The sequence below is a fragment of the Gambusia affinis genome, linkage group LG12 (assembly GCF_019740435.1).
Source record: "Gambusia affinis linkage group LG12, SWU_Gaff_1.0, whole genome shotgun sequence".
Classification (NCBI taxonomy): Eukaryota; Metazoa; Chordata; class Actinopteri; order Cyprinodontiformes; family Poeciliidae; genus Gambusia; species Gambusia affinis.
The window spans coordinates 17,352,955-17,371,877 of NC_057879.1; the positions used below are offsets into that span (position 1 = coordinate 17,352,955).

Here is an 18,923-nt window from a genome sequence, read left to right on the forward strand (position 1 = left end):
AAATCAGTGTTTTTTGTGGGGTTTTCTGTTTTTTGTTGTTGCTTTTTTCCAGTTAGGTCTTACTAACGGGAATTCTGGTTGTCTTTTGGGATCCAGCTTATTTGGCTCAGATAACCAAAACCAACACAATTTTTGTTTCTTGAACTGTTCTTTACGTAATTATAGTTTTTAAATAACAAGATATATGATATTTAGTCAGTGTGTGTGAAAACGTGCAGAGAACGCCACATTTTTTGTGATACAAAAAGCCATGATGAATTATTTCATAACTTTTTCACCTTTATTGTATGTATGCTGTACAATTCAACTTAAAAATAAACAAATCTGTTAATGGGTGAAACATAAAAATGGTTCCAAGAACATATTTGTGTCCCACAAGTACTTTGCTTGCCCTCCACTTTTTTAGCAAAAGTCATGATTTGCATGGAGATTATAACCTATACAATTAGACAGTGGGTAAAATAGATATAACCTTTTTGTGTGAATATTTTTCTAAAATTCTATTGATGTGAAATTCACACCAGATGTCAGTAAAAAACCCCAAAAATACACACATGTAAATAAATCAAAGCAGACTTGTCCACAAATAATGTTACCATAAAAATGTTGGAATGACACAGATCATAATGAACACACCAATAAAGAGATTATTTCTTTGTGTCTTTGGAAATATTTTCCTACTTGATAATTTACTCTATTCTTTACATCTTCAGAGTCTTACCAAAAATATCCTGGTCCATTTTTATATTCACCATCGATTCAGTTATATAAAGCCTGCTGGTACCATATTCTCTAATATAGCACATTGTGATGTTCCTACCTAAAAACATCACTTTTCAGAAATCTTAAAAGGGGCATGACTGTGGCTTGTTTATGGTGAAATGATGTCTTTCACAATTCCAGGTTATGGTTTCTTCCGTCCCACTTCCAGATTACATCTTCTTCCTTTCCACGTCCAGATTGTTGCTCCAACGATGATCACTGGAACATTCAGAAGTTTAGAAATGCATAGAATCAATGCAATAATAATGATTTAAAACAGAGTTTTGTGTGAATGGTTCCTTGGTTTTATCAAACCTATAAATACTGTGGTAATGAAAAGCTTTTCATAGGCCGAACACATAACATTCATTTATGGACTAAATTGTTTACATTTTTTCTGTATGTGTGGCTTGTTTGAGTGTTCATAGGTGGGAATCTCATGTCAATGGAAATAAATATGTAGAAATATTTGTACTGATAATAGGTTTAATTGTTTAATGCTTTCTTTTACCTGCTGTACTTTATTGAACCTGTTTTTGGTTCTGTTCTGATCTCAAGTCTTCTTGGATTTTATATGCAAGCAATCCACATTTTCATATTTATAATATGTATCCCTGCCCCTTATAAGCTTTTTGTCAAAACTCTCTGATATTTATAATAACATATTCACAATTTCCTCCACCTTGAGAAAAATCTGGTCCCATCTGAATAAGTAACTCCTGCTCATGATGTGTAGCTACCATATTTCACTGTGTATGTAGCGTTCTCTCAGATATGTGTTGTTTCTGTCCTTATTTAGAGATACAGATTGTTGTCACTTATAGACCACAAACAGTACCAATCAAAAGCTAAGGAGGCTCTTGGCATCTGTTTCATTCTTGTCTTTAAAAAATAAAAAATAAAGAGAAATGTACACTTTTGGTAATATCACAGTTGATTCATGTTTTCTTGTAGTCTTGATGACTGTTTTATTCTATCTGCAAACTATTAATTAATTTACAGTAATCTGATTTGTTTTATGTATATGTACGCCCATACAGACAGAAGACTAGAACTGAATTAAAAGTTGTTTCAAAAGGGTTTTAGCTTAAGGGTGTCCAGACTGTCAAACCAGGGTGTTGAAGATACTTTATTTGCTACTTTGTTTTTAGACAAAGAAGCCTGCAAACTTATCAGCTTTCCTGCTAAAGAAAGCAAATTTTTTTCTGAGCAATACAATGCATAGCCTATCCATTTTTTTGTTGTGAAGAACTTTGCACTTTGGCTGTGGCTCTTAAGATTTCTCTTAATTCTAAATTAAGTGTAATTTGAAATTTGTTGGGATACCTGTTGTTTGAACAAGAGTAGAATTATGTTCACTGAAGCCTTTTGAAGTTCCTGCTAACTTTGCACAGTTTTTGTTTGCTAGATTGTTCATTTAATATAAACAAATGAAGACTGCATGCAGAAATACTAATGACAATTAAATATACTAAAGTTATAGCTTCTCAGAAACAGTTTCGGCAAACCCATTTTATGTTGTATTTCCATTGTACTCTTTTAACATTTACTACATTTTGATTAAAGTGTGTTTTGTCTTGACAGCATTTCATATACAGTGCCTTTAAACATTTTTCACACCTATTCAACCGTTTCACACTTTATCACATTAGTCACAACCCATCAGTCTTTCATTTATTTGATGTTATGTTAAAGACATAAAAAACCCTGTAACTGTCAAGTGTAGCAAAAAGAATAAATAGTTCTGAAAATTTCTTTAAAATAATAAAAAAAGAATGTGGTATACCTTTGGATTCAGCCGATTTTAATCCAACAACACTAAATAAAATCAAGTACAACTCTTTGCCTTCAAAAATTGCCTAATTAGTAAATAGAGTTCAACTTGTCATATGATTTTAGTTAAGATTTGAAAATCTCAGAAGGCAAAACTCAATCTATCATCTGAAAATGAAAGCAATATGGGATAAGTGCAGTTCTCAAAGACACAGTCATCCAACTAAACAGACATGTTTGGCATTAAATAGAGACTTTATTCACGATTTCCTCCACCATGAATAAAGTGGAGGACATCCACTTTATTCACGGTGGACCATCCATAAAGTCCATCTCTTATGGATGGACCTTCCATAAGAGGTCCATTATAATTATGGAAGAGTTGCACAGGCTACCACTCAGGTGAAAATCTATCATATTTACTATTATTTAATCATTCCACAAAACTGGAAGAGTGGCTTATAGAAAGCTCTTGCAGAAAATACAACACAAGAATTCCCACTTGTAGTTTAAAGTCTACAGACTCACAATCCAAGATTGGGCTGAGCTTGAGCAATCCTAGCATATCCATATGTTCAAATAAAATAAATATTGATCATGCACATTGAGGTTTGAGGTTGAATAATGTGACAAAACTTGAAACCTTTCAAATGGTATGAATACTTTTACACAGCACTAAAACAAGCTTTTAAAACTCAGATCATGCTTTAAAAATAAGAAATATTGCTGTGTTTTATTTTACAAGATTGCTGTTTCCTATAGTCCTACTAATATATTTTATTTATTTGTGAAGGGACACATTTTTTAGTCTCGGTATTTGTAACATAGTTGTTGATGTGTAACATCCTTAAGGTTTGTTTGTGAGTAAATGGGATACCAAGACGCATCAATTGTAGATCACAGACGTTTAAAGCCAAAGGAAAAAGAAATGATTCTGCACACCCAATATTTCAATCCCTTTATTTATCTTGTATAAAAAGGGAAATCATCATAATTTTACACTACTTAATTCTCTGAAGAATAGACAAAAACTTCTTCTTTTTGAAGTCCAACTGACCACACACAGAAAGAGGTCTTGTGGACTGAAGACATTGTTAGCCTTATGTGAGTAAATCAAAGTAATTTTATGGGAAATAAGTTGTCATAATTTGAAGTTATCAGTATGAAGTATCATTCTTGATAGAATCTATTGCTTGCAATGAGAAGCTCTGAAGTTACTATGTTGAATTAACATGGGTCCAATGCTTTGCTAGTTATGGAAAACAGTTTTTTTTTTTTATATATGCAATTAGTGAAATGTGACATAATTATTTTCAGTTAAATTATTTTAATAAAGTATTCTAAATTGGCTAAGCTTGGAATTTTTTTTTACTTTAACAGCATTGTCATTGCATAGCTGTTATCAAAGTATAGAAAACACCATTATTTGGGCAATAATTCGTTGAATCAAAGATCTGCTGCACAACAAGAAGATTGGAAATTTCAAATTATTTAATTTAACCATGAAGAGAATGCTAAAACAGTCCTTAGGAGTTTGAGGCACTTTGAGATTTGAACATAGCGAAGGAAGTATTCCCTGTTATGAATTCATTTTAATAACAGAGAAAAATTTACCATTTGAATCAATCTGAATTTAGGAAGAGTTTCCTAAATGGCTAAATGGAAACAGGATTCTGACTACAGTCTGTATTCGTTCAAGTTTCTAGCTGTGAATAATGGATAGTCTACTCAAAAGATATTACTCTTTAGTAGAGAGAATTGTTGCAGTTTGTATTATTCACTACTTTTATGACAAAACAAAGCTTTTTTTAAAATTATGACACACAGATTAGGGCTATGCATACTCTTCAGTCTGCAGATCACCAAACTGTGCAAATGTTTTCCAGAAACATCCTTACTTCTTCTCTACTATTATTAAAATAGTTCTATTTAACTTGCTTCTCATCCAAAAATATTATCTAAATGTAAAACATGCAATTTTCTATCAATAGTCTATGTAAAAAATAAGATTCATGGTGCAATTCTAGTGCTTCACTTCCATTTTCCACCACAATTGCTAATGGCAAATCTCAGTTGCTCCAAGTGAATCCCTTTCAATTTCCTGTGACAATATGTTAGAATAAAAGTTTGCAATGAAATGTAGCTGAAATTAAAGATGCTAAACTATGCAGGTACATATTATCCATAACCAACATCTACTACTACAGTAAAGATTTATGATATTGACTTTGAAGTGTATGTGTTCTTACTTTTTTATTTATATTCAAAACTAGACTATTAATGTCCCTATGTCTTTTCTTAGCGTGATTCAAATCTAGTTTGTTGCTGTCCATAGTTAACTCTCTTCATCCTTTACAGCTCTCGAACTCTGGATACTTTAATTTTAACTTCAGTATTCTAGAATAGATGAATCTCTATATCCATACAGAGGTCTTTACATTTTTCACGATGGTTGCTGCCTTGTCTGTGGCTGATCTTGACCTCGCTCCTTGCTTCTCTTGGACTGTATTGCATCGATTTTGTTCTGCCACAGTGCCCCCAGAAACAGGGCTGCTTGTTCTGGAGGTCTGCTGGGTGTTTTTAGTCTGATAGGTTTGAAAGGCCATATCCAATTGCTCCTGAGCAACCCTCAGGTGTCGATGCAGGCTTGCAAGGTCAGAGGGGATGTTCTCGTCTGGACTAGTACACTGCTGCTCCTGGGCTACGTTGGCCATGTTCTGCTCATGGGGAATGAGGCTATTGTGAATCCTGATGGGTTTGTCTGTTTTCATTACAAGGTTGTACCCAGGAGGGGAGGATGTGATGTTGCGTGAAAACGGGTAGCCATAGGATACGGAACGTCGGCCGCGATTCCTCTTCATGTGAAGAGTGTCCCGAAATGTGCCAATTCCCAAGTGAAGCATTTCGCACACATTTAGCACAAGACAGAGACAGCTCACCACATACATAATAAGGAGGAAGATTGTTTTCTCTGTAGGTCTGGAGATAAAACAGTCCACTCTGTGTGGACAAGGTACCCTGTTGCACACATAAGAGGGACTAACTCGGAATCCATAAAGTAGATATTGTCCAGCTAGGAAAGCAATTTCAAAAATAGCTCGTGACATGAGCTGGAGAACATAGATTCTCATCAGGCCTTGTTGCACAATTTTTCTGCGGCCATCATGTTTTGGTGGGTCTTTGCCAGCGCTGCTCACAGGATCTACCTTGCCCTCCTGGACATCCAGTGCATCCTCGTAGATCATTGGTTCAGCATCATCACCTTCCTCCTCCTCCAGGACTCCCTCAAGAGGCTGACTTTCTCTCCATCTTGTGTGAGGAGGCGGCCTCTTGCGGAGTCTTTGGTGCTTCCTCTGATCATCCTCCGAAGATCGGGCTATCTTGTGAATGGCATAACCCATGTACATGATGGAAGGAGTGGAAATCATGATTATCTGGAAGACCCAGAAACGAACATGCGAGAGGGGGGCAAAGGCATCATAGCATACATTGTCACAGCCTGGCTGCTTGGTGTTGCAGGTGAATTTGGCTTGTTCATCAGAGTAGATGGATTCACCTCCAACAGCTGTCAGTACGATGCGAAAGATGATGAGCACAGTGAGCCACACTTTCCCCACAAACGTGGAGTGATTGTGAATCTCTTCCAGAAGGCGGGTGAGAAAACTCCAGCTCATGTTGCTCCTACAAGCTTTTAATTACAATCTGTAAAACAAAAGACAAAATTAGAAATTATACCAACATATTGACAGACATTGAACTCATAATTTCTGGTGCCAAACCACAGTTTTATTCCTGGAGCAGAAACTTGTGTTTATTGTGACTCTTGGTGATTGTTTCTTCAACTAAAACTCTATGAAAAAGAATTAAAACAAACAAAAAAATTATGCCATCACATAATACAACAACTCAAAGATTATTTATGTTGTTTCAGGGCCTTTTAATTATATTCTAAGGTGGATTAACGACCTGAAGAGATCATTCAAACCACTGTGTACCAAACATGCATTAACATATACTCATCATGGGAAATAACACTGAGATTTGAGCAATCATGTGAACATTTCTCACCTGAATTTCTAAAATTACATAACTAGACTGAAAAATGAAATTATATTTAATGGTTTATGTAAAAATATGAAAAGGTTTATCTGTAGGTACAAAAGAGAAGTAAGAATGGTATAAATGGCAATTTAGGGTGTGAAATAATTGATGAGAATTGACAAGGGGGTAAACCAATCCTGAGCCCTTACTTTTACTCTTGAAATTTAGGATTACAGTCAAACATTTGTTGACACCTAAATGATTATGGTAATCTCATAAAATGAAAAGGAAAGTTATATATTTATCCATTTTGTATTCCAGACCCTTCATAGGAAGGAAAACATAAAACCTGACACAAATTTACCCCTTTCCCTTTTAAGTTTTTTATTTTTTTTATTTTTATTAGTATCTCTTCTCTGCTCAAGCAAAACACCAGTAAAAGAAAAAGGAAACACAGCAAACAACCACTGAATTACAAACAATTTCTGTAGTTTCTTGTTCTTATTTTGATCACAATCCAAACAGAATGCCAAACATATGACATACAACTATTTTCACCACAGTGGGATTCTGTTCTAGATAGGACTGCTTTCAAGTAGATGCCTGTTAAAACTGAAGAAAATTGCACTAAATGGAGGAGAATAGATTAAAAGACAAAGTCCTTCATCAGGCACTACAATTAGGAGTCATTGTCATAAATGAGTCAGACCCATGATCACCACACCCTTACAGCTGGACCAAAGGCTGGAAATAAAATGGCAACCATGTGGATTGGTGAAAAGAACATTCACAGTTCAAAGTTTGATCTTGTCAGAGTGCTTTAGCACAACATGCTGCTAGTTAGGCACCAGAGCAAAAAGCAAAAAAAGAGGATGACATAAGATTGCACAGGGTCATACGCTCCTCACGGCCAACATCACTGCAGATACTGTGAGGCAATCAGAGCTGTGAAGAGGAGACAGCTTAGCACTTTCATTCACTCTACAGAACTACAGTCTGTATGTTGATCTCACGACTGTGATACTGTAGTGCATTGTGTGACATGCCATCCACCCAACCATCTGAAAGAATAGAGGAGGCTTGTTGCCCCAACCAGAAAGTCTCCCCTCTTCTACCAGGACTCCCGGTGCAGGAGAGAGTTGAAAATATGATGAGTTGAAAATGTCTGCTCCAGAATGGCACAACAACAGCCCTGTTCAGTTCAGTTCAGTTTAAATATACCTTATTGTTTATTTGTAACTTTTATTTAATGTAAAAATCTCCTTTTCAAGAGAGACATGGGCAAGAACAGTTATGGCGTTTATCACATTATCTAGCCTGAATAAAATAGTCAAACAAGTGACAACAACAACAGGGACCTCTTGTTGCTAGCCAGCGTTCCACTACTTTCTCAGTGTCATGTTCTTTCAATAAACATATATCTGTTGTTTCATTTACTACATTTACATACCTACTTACTTTGATGGCCTGTCATTTTGCTGCTGTTGCACCAAAGCTTCCCCACTGTGGGACAATAAAAAAATTTCATTTCTATATAGGCAAAAATTTAAATATAAAATTGCTTGCAAGTATAATTTGTTGCAAATTTAAACTGTACTAATTTAGAAAAAAAACTCTGGCATTGTTTCAAAGAGAAAGCTGTATTTACTCGTTCTATAGATATTGACGTGCCCATTTTGAGGAAATAAAAAACCCTTAAAATATTAATAATCAACATTCTAAGAAAAGTAAATAAATAAAAATCATCACCACCCACTTCATCTTTACCATCAGCATTAACACACATGCATCTTATATATACATATATATGTATATATTTTTTAAATCAAAATAATTATGAGTTATGGTTTTTGTATCCATTTATCCTATCATTTTATTCTTTTATTTTTTTGTATTGTTTGGATCCTACATTATTTTGATTTTGATTATTATTTTAAGCAACTAATCATTAAACACAGATATAAAAATGCATTTTGACCAACTACAGTGACAGATTTTTGTTGCACACTATTTCTTTCCACTCTTAGATCAAACCAAATGTTCAGTTAACATAGCTTAAATGGTTGAGCAAAAATGTATGGTTTTGAAACTAACAAGAAGAAAATCCACTCAAAAAGACACAGAAAATGCATACAAAAATTTTCTTCACTATGTATAAATTTCAGCTTTTCGTAAAATTCATACTGAGATAAAAGTTTGTTTTATTTATTTCTTGTAGATTTGTTCATATATTACCAAAAAATTTTTTTCTTTTTTTCTATTTATTCTAAGCATTACATTACATTATATCAAAAACTGTATCAATACATAAAGTGCATAATAAAAAAATCTATTGAAAAAGTATCAAAAAAGATCAGCATTATCATTAGCTTTGAATCAAATGATGACATTTAAATAAACAACAAGCATTCAAATTTAGATTTTTAATCTGGACCTTCAAGAAATACATACATACCAGTAAAAAAAAGCTCAGTATATAGCATGAGCAAAGAGCAACCAGTAGAATGTCACATAATGCATTTTGGGAAACAAAATTTAACAGAATTAACTCACCTGAAAAAGTTGCACATGAATTTCCCATCCTGGAGTCCTCACTTGTCCTCCCTAGTTATTTGTGCACAGCCTGACTCATTGTGGGATAACTCCATCCCTGAGCACTTGTTTTTTTCCCGTCATATTAACATCCAGATTAACTAAAACATAAAGTGGAGGCTTAATTTCCTGGTCGAGAATTTCCTTCTTATCCTGTTAGCCTAGTCTGCATAGAAGTGAGGTCTCGCTATAGTGGATGGATGCCTCACATGCTGGCTTGTGTCTGGTTTCTATTACACCAGTCTTCTGCCCAAGAAGGAAGTACAAAAAAAACTGAGAAGCAAAAAAAAAAAAAAAAAAAAAAGGAAAAAAATCCTCCTCTGGCAAATGACCCTCATCTAAGGATTCAGACTTGAGGATATTGTACTGCAGATTGAAACGAACACTCAGTTGAGGGAACGTGTTATTCGCAACACAGTCTAATGCCCCTTCCCCCCACCACCCTTTCACCCCATTTGCAACAGATGATGAGTCTCCTTCTCTCGCTTTTTCTCTTACTTTGTCTTGCTCTCTGTGCTTCTGTTTTTCCATCTGTGACTTGGTTTTATGTTATCATGCCGCCAAAGATTTATTCACACCAATAGCTCACTGAGTAAATGGATATGCAATTTTAAGACTTCACAAATGGGTCCTGTGATATGTTTACATCAATTTCTTTCCAATTCGGTTACATAGGTTTCACAGTCAGCTATCACAGTTGCAGATTTGCAACCTCTTTATTATTTGTCGATTACACAAGAGTTTACACAGGGTGACAGTTATGAAGAAACAACGTTAGGGAGACAAAGAAAGGGACTTTTAGGACAGAAGTCTCACCAAGACATAAGCCACCTTGCCTTGGTGCAGATCAGCTGAAATGTAACCAGCAGGTATGCTCAGTCATGTCAAGTGTCATAATATTTAGATCTTTCATCCCGGCAGATAGCCAGATAACAGAAAACCGAACAGATCACGCTCTGCATTCCTGCAACATGTCCTTTCCAACTTTGGGTTTAAACTTTTAGCTGTCACCTTGCCCAACTGCAACCCAATGGCTAACATTATTAAATATATTTGAGTTTTTCTCATGTACGTGGAGGAGTTTCTTTATCACACACATAGTCAGTTGTTTCTTTTAGTCAGTAACGACACAACAAAGAACAAAAGGGGGGAGGAGACTGGGGTGTGATTCATGGAAAATTAAAACTGGAAAGTTAATTCCTCCCTGACTTTGTTCTGTTTACCAGAACTTGCTGTCAGAATTTGGAACGAGAAATTATTTTTGAACAGAGGACAGATAAATGGCTTGGTGTCTGGTTTGCATTAATGATAGAAGCCTGGTCATTGTCACAGTGATTGTTTTACAGCGTTTCTTTTACATGGTCATTGGTAATCTTTTGCTGTGATATTTATATGGTTATAAAGCAAAGAGTAATGCTCAACAATTCTACTTTGCTTACATTAATAAGATTGTAGCTTCAACAGCAACAAAATTTGTTACAGTGCCTTATAAAAGTAGTCATGGATCTAGGCGTTTGTGGCTGGATTTTGTCCCATCTAGCCGCAAACCCCAATGTAAAGGAGAACATAATGGTGATAACAAAGTTAAAAGTCAAATGAATTCATTTCTTTTGAGTATGGGCACTTCTGTTCTGTCTTCATGTACTGTGCAACTTTTGACATTTTCATGCAAATATGTCAAATCCTGCAATATTTTACGTGAAACTGTCTCAGTGCTGGCCTCTTGGGTTGAATGGTCGCTACTGCAGATCCTTTTTCCTATTGGTTACAACTTGACAAATTGGTTAATGTCCAAATCACACAGCCATTTATCACAAAAACAGAAATGAAACAGCAATTATCAGAAATATTTGCCTCAAAATTACTTGTTTGAGTGAATTTTGGTCTAAATAAAACCCCCAGAGCTAGCCATCTGAGCCTGAAGAACCCTTTGGCCTGGGGCCTCTCCTCAGAGGCAAGACTCTTCATCGAAGAGAACTGATGCAGCAAGAAAATGAGAAAGGGAAAGGCTGTTGGATTGACTGCACCATTTTGGAGTTTTGACATGTGATAAGCCCTAGGGACCAACAGGCACATGTTTTTTAGTTGCAACACATTCTGCATCTTTCAGAAATAACTCGCAAAATGCAGATGGTTTAGTTGGTAAGGAAAAGGAAATTTAGTTTTTCTTTTTAATGTTTTTAAAACATTAAAATACGTTTTTTGTCAAGTTAAATTGTGTTTTGTTGTAATTTCTGCACCATTTCACAGCATCTGATATGTGATGGACAAACATTGCATCTGACCGCAACCATGTGCTAATCATTTTGTTTTGAATTACCACATAATTAAAATACCAAAATAAAACTTTAGTGCATCAGATTTTAATGTGAGCCTTAAAATGATCAGACCTATTGTATGTTTGTGTACACTGACATAGAGACTAAAGCTGTTTTTAAACAGCTGAATGACCCAACTCATGCCTGCCTTTAAATCAAATTTCATGACTCGACACAGAAAGGTTGATGCTTCCTTTTGTCTAGATAACACGAGATGTGCTTACAGTGTGAAAAGAAAATATCCAGGTTTGTCTAAAATCCTCCAAATAATATCTTATAGTTGCAGCCACATTTTCAAAAGATAAGTAAAGCTCAAAAAATGCTGCATATCACCAAGAGACAAGCATACCCACAGTTAAATAGGGTGGTGCCAGCATCATATCTCCGATTTAGTTTTGTTCATGTGTAACTGAGATTTTTTGTAAAGGTGGATGAAATCAAAGAAAGTTCCAAATACGAGTCGCTTTTGTCAGAAAGCAGAATATAAAGAAAGATTTTTACTTTTTTATCATCAGAGTTAGATCAGCCATGCATCAAAATCAGCAAGTCACTTCACAATAAGAAAAATAAGGTTTTGGAAAGATTTTTGCCAGAATTCAGAATCTGACTGAAAGTCTCTGAGTTTGTCAAAGTAGATTTGTAAAAGACAAAAATTTGAGAGAGTTTTGCAAGTAGAGCTGCCAAATATAGTCAAATCCTATAAAATAAATACAATTTTTTCTTCTCCAGATTGCCTTAAATCAAACAGAGTAGGGATTTAAATACTGTATGCTAGTTATGAAAAATATAATATTCATTTTCAAACAAGCTGTCCATATACACGGGCATATTCTTTAGCATTATTTTGTGGATTTTGTAAGGTCAAAACTATTTATATTTTGAGAGCCTGTAAAATATCCTATGTAACTTTAGCTACATGTTGTGATAATGTGATAATTAGGTAATTAGGAAACAGTAGCAGTTTGTTTTCCTGGAAGTGTCTTATAATATTTGAAACACATGTCAAAGTACAACACCAGCCCAGCAACTGTTTAACTTAAAAAAAAGAAAGATCTGTCCCTTTGTCCTCGAACGAGTCAGGCTGTTTTAGCTTTGGGAAACAGTTGTTGGTGCTGATAAATATTGATTGGACAGCCCATAGCTAGGAAAATATAACAGAGTTCCCCTGCAAGACATTGACATTGCTCTTGTTACAAGGACTCTTATTACGTGATAGTCCAAAAATGTTGTAAATATTCGTAAGGTTAGAGTTGCTTTTAATAATTTACTAACAACATATATTTTTAAAATATTAAATATATGTTTTATTGTTTTAAGAGATAATGATGAAGATAATTTAAGAAAAAAAGTAATGGTTTTATTTACACACAGCCTTGCCTTGAGAGGTTTCTGTGAGCTGTGAGGTGAAGTGATACAGCACTGTGGAGTGAACATCTCGACAACTCTCCTTGGCCACCACCAATGTCATACCAAGAGTTTCATCCACATATATTTACAGAACAAATTTGATGTGAGCAGACTGGGGGCTGTGAAGGACCATGTTTATGTAACAAATCAAGCTCTACTCTGTGATTTGAATGCCCCACTTTATCCTTCTTTTCCTCTACCCCTCACAGAAAAGAGTGACACAAGACACCAAAGCAAAAAAAAAAAAAAAGAAAGAAAGTAAATATTCAACTTAGTGCTTGGACTCCTCCTCTCTCATCCTCTCCCAACGCTATCATTAAAGCACCCTCACCAGGCTGTGAGGGACTATCCCACAGGCAGCCTGTGAGTGGTGGCAGTCCCATCACATTTGTTCACTTTTTTTTTTCTCCCGGTTTCTCAGCCAAGCATCTCCTACCCTGGAGTCGAGTGCGTCCCGTGCCAGTTTTGTTAAGGCTGGACAACGCTGAAACAAGTAAGATGAAAAGCCTTGAGGAGGATGTCAACAACTTTCCTCAGCCTGGGCCTCCCACATTTCAATGAAGCAGCTCACTATGAGTGGAAATTAAAGAACAGTCAGAAAGCAGTTGAAATATATATTTTTTATTATTTAATGACATCTGAGGAGAAATAAAATTGCAAAAGTAATGACTAAATCATGTCATTTAGAAAATACTATGATTCAGCATTTTTAGCATTATTTAATGTTTTTTAGAGAAAAAAATAAATAAATATATATATAATTTTAAAATTTTCAGGTAATTTGTACACATGCTGCAGAGATTTTTCTTTAAGGAATCAGAATCCAATTTATGAAATATAATCTTAATCATCAAAACATCAAAGCTTTGTTTGCAGAATTGCAGAGCTTTAATCTTTAGCATCATCTTGTCTTAACTGACTCTGTCAGTGATGGAGTTGAGGCAAGACTAAAGGCACAGTAGACCTAGTCAGGGTCATTCCAACTATCAGTGATGCATTATTGCGGCTCCTCCTCAGTGCTGTTGCCTTCCTCTATAACTCAGTGAACTCCAGACACTGATAACACTGCTAGCAATGCTACAGGATTTCCTCAGATTGCTGCAGAATAGCCATTGTGTTTGATGCACTCTGATGCAAAAGGCTTGGACCACAACTCTGCATACACTAAGTGATGTGTTGTGAATTAGCTTTTTTATTAATGAGGACATAACAGAAGGCAATCAGCTTGAAATATTAACCTTCAAGGTCAAGGCTTTGTGATTGCCATAAAGAAAAAAACATTAGATAATGTGGTCAAAACATGTATAGCAAATTAAAGAATTTGTGTGATTCTACAACAACCCCACAAAAACTTTTAGCTTGAAATACTTTTATCTGTCCAAATGTACTCCCTCATTCTGATTAATAAAAACCACTGTCTAACTGCAGTGATCAGTGTTTGATATAGAAGGATAAAAAGTCATGGCTTTCTCACCTATTACATGACAAATAGACATGCGTACACACACTCATACCTTAAGACAATTTCAAACCACTAATTATCTCAATATGCATGCTTTTAGACCCAGTAATTCATAGAAGAGAACTCCACACAGACAGGCACCCAACCCCAAGAATAAAACCTGGGACCCTTTTTGCTTTAACACAATAATAACTGAAACATTATGCAGGTGAGTTGCACATCTACTAAATATGACTAGCCACCAGATGGCAATGTTATACGCAGCAAACGCATTACTAATTTGTAAACTTTTGCAAACATTTTGGAAATGTGTGGCTAAGAACTTTATATAATCATTAACATATTCCAGGTGGATAATATGGACTGCTGGGCTGCAACACTGTAGCCCTGAAGCTAGAGCAAGTTAAACAAAGCAAAGAATTTTCTGGTTCAAAACTATGTTTTCATCATGCAAGATACTTTGAATTGTGTTGTTGCTGAAATGTGTCATATGATTATATTTGCCTTGCCCTGCCTATCTCATCATCAAACACTCAAGAGGCAATTATTAATCTGTGGCAACACTTGAAAGTTACTGTTCATAAATGATCTCTCCATCTAGTCTGACTGAACTTAATGTTTATTGCAAATAAGAAGGGGCAATATTCTACATGTGCATTTTTTTCCAAGACATTTACTCAAACGGCATGGCAGCAAAAATCAACACTGATCCAAATAAAATAAGATACCTTAGGTTACAAAACTACAAAATGTTAAACTTTAACATCACCCTCTTAACTCTTAACTGTTCAGTCATTGTAAAAAGTAGCAGCTGAAGTAACACCAGACCTGGTTAGAATCATTGGTAGAGTCAGAGATGCAACACAGAAGCTCTTGCTTATTCACAAATACCGTAACTACAACAACAAAACTCATCTATGTTGGAGTCCATTCATTAACTTGATCCTAAAAAATGTCCACTAGATGGCAGTAATGTCTTTTTAAAATTCTAGACTCCTTTTACGTCCATTTTGAAACGATAGATTATCTCAGGCACTGCCAAAAGCAGGTGAATGACCTATCCAGACTTTGTTACTGACAAGATGAAATGATAACAGCGTTGTTGCTCTGGCCTTCGAAATAAATATCAGCAGACAAGAAGAGTTCAAGGTTGAGATATTTCCAAACATTTGGTGCATTTGCTAATCTGGTCAGTAAAATAAGGCACTGCAGATTTAGATGATACATCCCAGTTTGTCATAATTTAGATCAATCCAATCATTAGTACAGCATCAGTTCCCAGTCAAAGTCATCTCGAGAAACAATGAAAAAAACAAAGTGCTCATATTTATACTCAAAACAAACTTTTTTTTTTCTCTACACTGCAATCACAGAAGTTGGGATCACACAGCTAATCTGTTCTAGACAGAAATTTTTCACAATGTTTAAACTACTTCAAATTGCTTTCAAACCACTATAAAACAATATCAAAATAATAGATTTTCTGTTATTTAAACTTATTTCATCAACTTGTGTATGCAGTGAAACACAAGTACTATCTCAAATTCAACCTTTTAATTTAGATTATTAGATCAAGTGAAATAACCTGCATCTTAATAAGAGGGGAAGAGGAGCAGGGAAAACCGAAGGTGTGTGTGTGGGGGAGTTAAGAGGGAGTAAGAGGTTACTTACCTGTCCACATGTGGAAAAATGACCTCTTTCTAGACTTAATGGAAGAATATCCCTGCTGACATCCAAAGGAATCGTTTCAGTGTACTGGCTCAGTTGCAGGATGAGAACGACAATGGGTTATTTTTCATCAAAACCTCTCTCCACCAAGTACAGGCAGACCTCTCAGAAGACCAGCATGCTACCAAAAGACCCATTGTTCTGCAACTCATCCGGCTACATGACCGTGACTGACAAACTGTTTATTTATTGATGGCAGCATCACAACCACTACAACCACATTCATTCACCCAGAAATAAGGTCTCATAGATTTAAGGTATGAGCTACTGATATAAAATGTATTCTTTTCACTGCGGCAAAAAGAACTGTATTGAACTTATGGTATGAAAAAACTACAGTGGAATCAACCTTTTAAATAAAATTATATTATTATATATTTCATATGATATATAGATATTTTAACCAGTTTGTTTAATGCTAATAGCTTAATCACAAACATAAATCAAGGTAGGCAAAACACTTTTACCTTTTCTTCCAGCTAGTAGCAAAACATTTACGGTAAAATATAATTTAAACATTAATATTAAACTGCAAAATGCAAAAAATATATATATTTTTTTAACTTACCCTGCAGTGATATTTTCAAATGTAAATTTTCTAAGATATTTAAAATTAAGTTTTCAAAATGTGATTGACCCTCTGTAATTTAATTTGTATTGATAGCTTTTTTGTTGGCCTTTCCTGTACTGTCTTCAGTTGGCAAGTTAGTTCCTGGAAATACTTGGGACTGCTCTCAGCTGAGTAAAGTCCATTAACCTGGCTAGGTTTAAAAGACAAATACAAATGGAGATTATTTTCAAGACAAATCCAAACATAAATTTAAATGACTGGTTCATACGGCTCACAATTTTTGAGTATTTACTTAAATTTTACATGTTAAATTAGAGAGACCCCAGAGGGTACCTCATCTTACTCTAAATACACCAGTTCCACAATTTTTAGGTATAGCTTGTTTAAGAAAAACAAAAAACAAAAAAAAAAACAGAGAAAATCATTGTAACCACAGTACAAGAAAGTATCTAAATAAAAAAATAATTGCCAGACCATACAGGAAGAGAGAATAAGCTTCAGGTTCATAACTGACCTGAGCTTTGTCAAGCCAACAGCTTCACAAGTTGGCTCCTGTCCCTATTTAGTAACCTTTATGTAAGCATAACCCTTGACCTGTACAAAGTGTTGTGGCTTGGGGTTAAGGAGCACCCAACTGCAGAGAGCAATGAATAACTCTTATTGAAAAAATTTACAAAAAGAAACAAAAAATGAAGGAAAAATCAACCCACTGGGAACAACTGAGAACTATGAAAGCTAGACAGAGAAACCAGTAGAGAACAATGCAAACTAGAAATCTTAAATACACAAAGGCAGAGAAGAGACTGCTACAGGAGCCAGAGGGACTAATCCAGTGTTTCTCAATTCCAGTCCTCAGGCCACCCTGCTCTGCTTGTTTTAGATGTGCCTCTATTCCAAACAGCTGATTCAAATGATTGTATGACCATCAAGTGCTGCAGAAGCCTGTTAATCACCTACAGATTAAATCCACGTGTGTAGCAGAAGGGAAACACCTAAAACATGCAGGGAGGGGGGGGGCATGAGGACCGGAATTGAGAAGCGCTGGACTAATCAGAGGGACTAATCAGGGGTAAATAAAGACAGCTGGAGAAGATCTGGAAAGGAAGGTATTCTGGTAAGCTGAGAAAAGGAGAAAGAACGAAGCTGACGCACAAAAACCTTTGATGAAAGGAAAAATTGAAGTTCTTATAAACAGTAAGTGTTTGTGCTCAGGGAATAAGTCCAAAACACAAACAATGGAAATAAGTGAACTAACACAAGGAATAAACTAAAATGGCAACATCTATAAGCAAATAAATTATGAAAAAATCTGAAAAAGCAGAAAAATGGTCAGAATGGATTAAACAACACCACAAAACACTGGTGGAAGAATTATGATTTTAGTGTGTTTCTTGGTAGATTGCAACACATTGGGGAGATGATAAACAGAGAACCTCTTAACTTTAGCCAGAACATTGCATAATGGTTTATGAATGGGTCTTCTTGCATAACAGTAACAAAAGACATGTAACCAAGGCAACAAAGGAGGAGCAAAAAATGTCAACTGTTATATCCTTTGTAGTGAAAAATGCCTTTTCTTTTCACAATGCTTTCAAACAAGCAATGCTTAAATATTTTGTGGTTGCTTGACAAGCTAAGACTTACAAAATATGTTTGCGATGTGGTGAGACAGCCTTTGAAGTAGTTTCTCTGCTGTGTCATTAATTCTGAACCAGATGTCTGTAATGTTTTCAGATGTTTTCACAGATAAATGAAGGACATGCTGTTTTTAATTTTTATCTCATGAGCAAGGTCACAGCTGATGTCTTTCCTGTTTTTGTGCTATAACAAAGATGGTTAAGCTTACGTTAGGGTTAAGAATGCACTTGTAAGAGCAAAAGTTGGGAAATTGTCAAGCTTTGGCACAAACAGACTAATTAAAATAAATGGAAGTAAATACAAAGTCTTAATTTGGTTAGAAGTGCAATCTTGTATGCGTGTTGGAAATTTATCATATACTTCCTGTAATAGAACATTTGTTATATAACTTAGAATAAAAAAGGCATTTTTTATGTATTCGTCTAAACTCTTTTTGAAAGAAAAGTCTTAGTTAATTATCTGAGGTTGTAAAACGATGACGAGACAATGAATACTTTGTTTAACAAACTTTTACATTTGTCTTTGAGGCCAAATAAATTAACATTAACATTTTTGAACTGATCCAAAAGAAACCAGAGTGATACACTAAGAAAAAAATTTATCAGCGGATGTGAGTAAGTGATTGTAAGCT

The 18,923-nt window shown here is 35.2% G+C and overlaps 1 protein-coding gene across 3 annotated transcripts; it reads right to left on the reverse strand.

The window, feature by feature from the left end:
- Nucleotides 1-26: 26 nt before the first annotated feature.
- gjc2 (gap junction protein gamma 2) lies at nt 27-16,228 on the reverse strand. 3 transcript variants are annotated; one of them, XM_044134701.1, is made up of 2 exons: nt 16,027-16,228; nt 27-6,237 (listed from the first exon to the last, which is right to left on the reverse strand). In XM_044134701.1, exon 2 carries the CDS (start codon nt 6,207-6,209, stop codon nt 4,950-4,952), a length of 1,260 nt encoding a protein of 419 aa, XP_043990636.1. In that variant the 5' UTR covers nt 6,210-6,237; nt 16,027-16,228; the 3' UTR covers nt 27-4,949. The 3 variants fall into 3 exon arrangements, with proteins under 3 accessions (XP_043990636.1, XP_043990637.1, XP_043990638.1); XM_044134702.1 differs by lacking the exon at nt 16,027-16,228 and adding an exon at nt 8,035-8,730; XM_044134703.1 differs by lacking the exon at nt 16,027-16,228 and having other exon boundaries at nt 27-981; nt 4,974-8,730.
- Nucleotides 16,229-18,923: the final 2,695 nt, after the last annotated feature.

Excerpts from the sequence above, each read along its gene's own strand:
- gjc2 (XM_044134701.1), bottom strand. The coding sequence starts at position 6,209 with ATGAGCTGGAGTTTTCTCACCCGCCTTCTGGAAGAGATTCACAATCAC.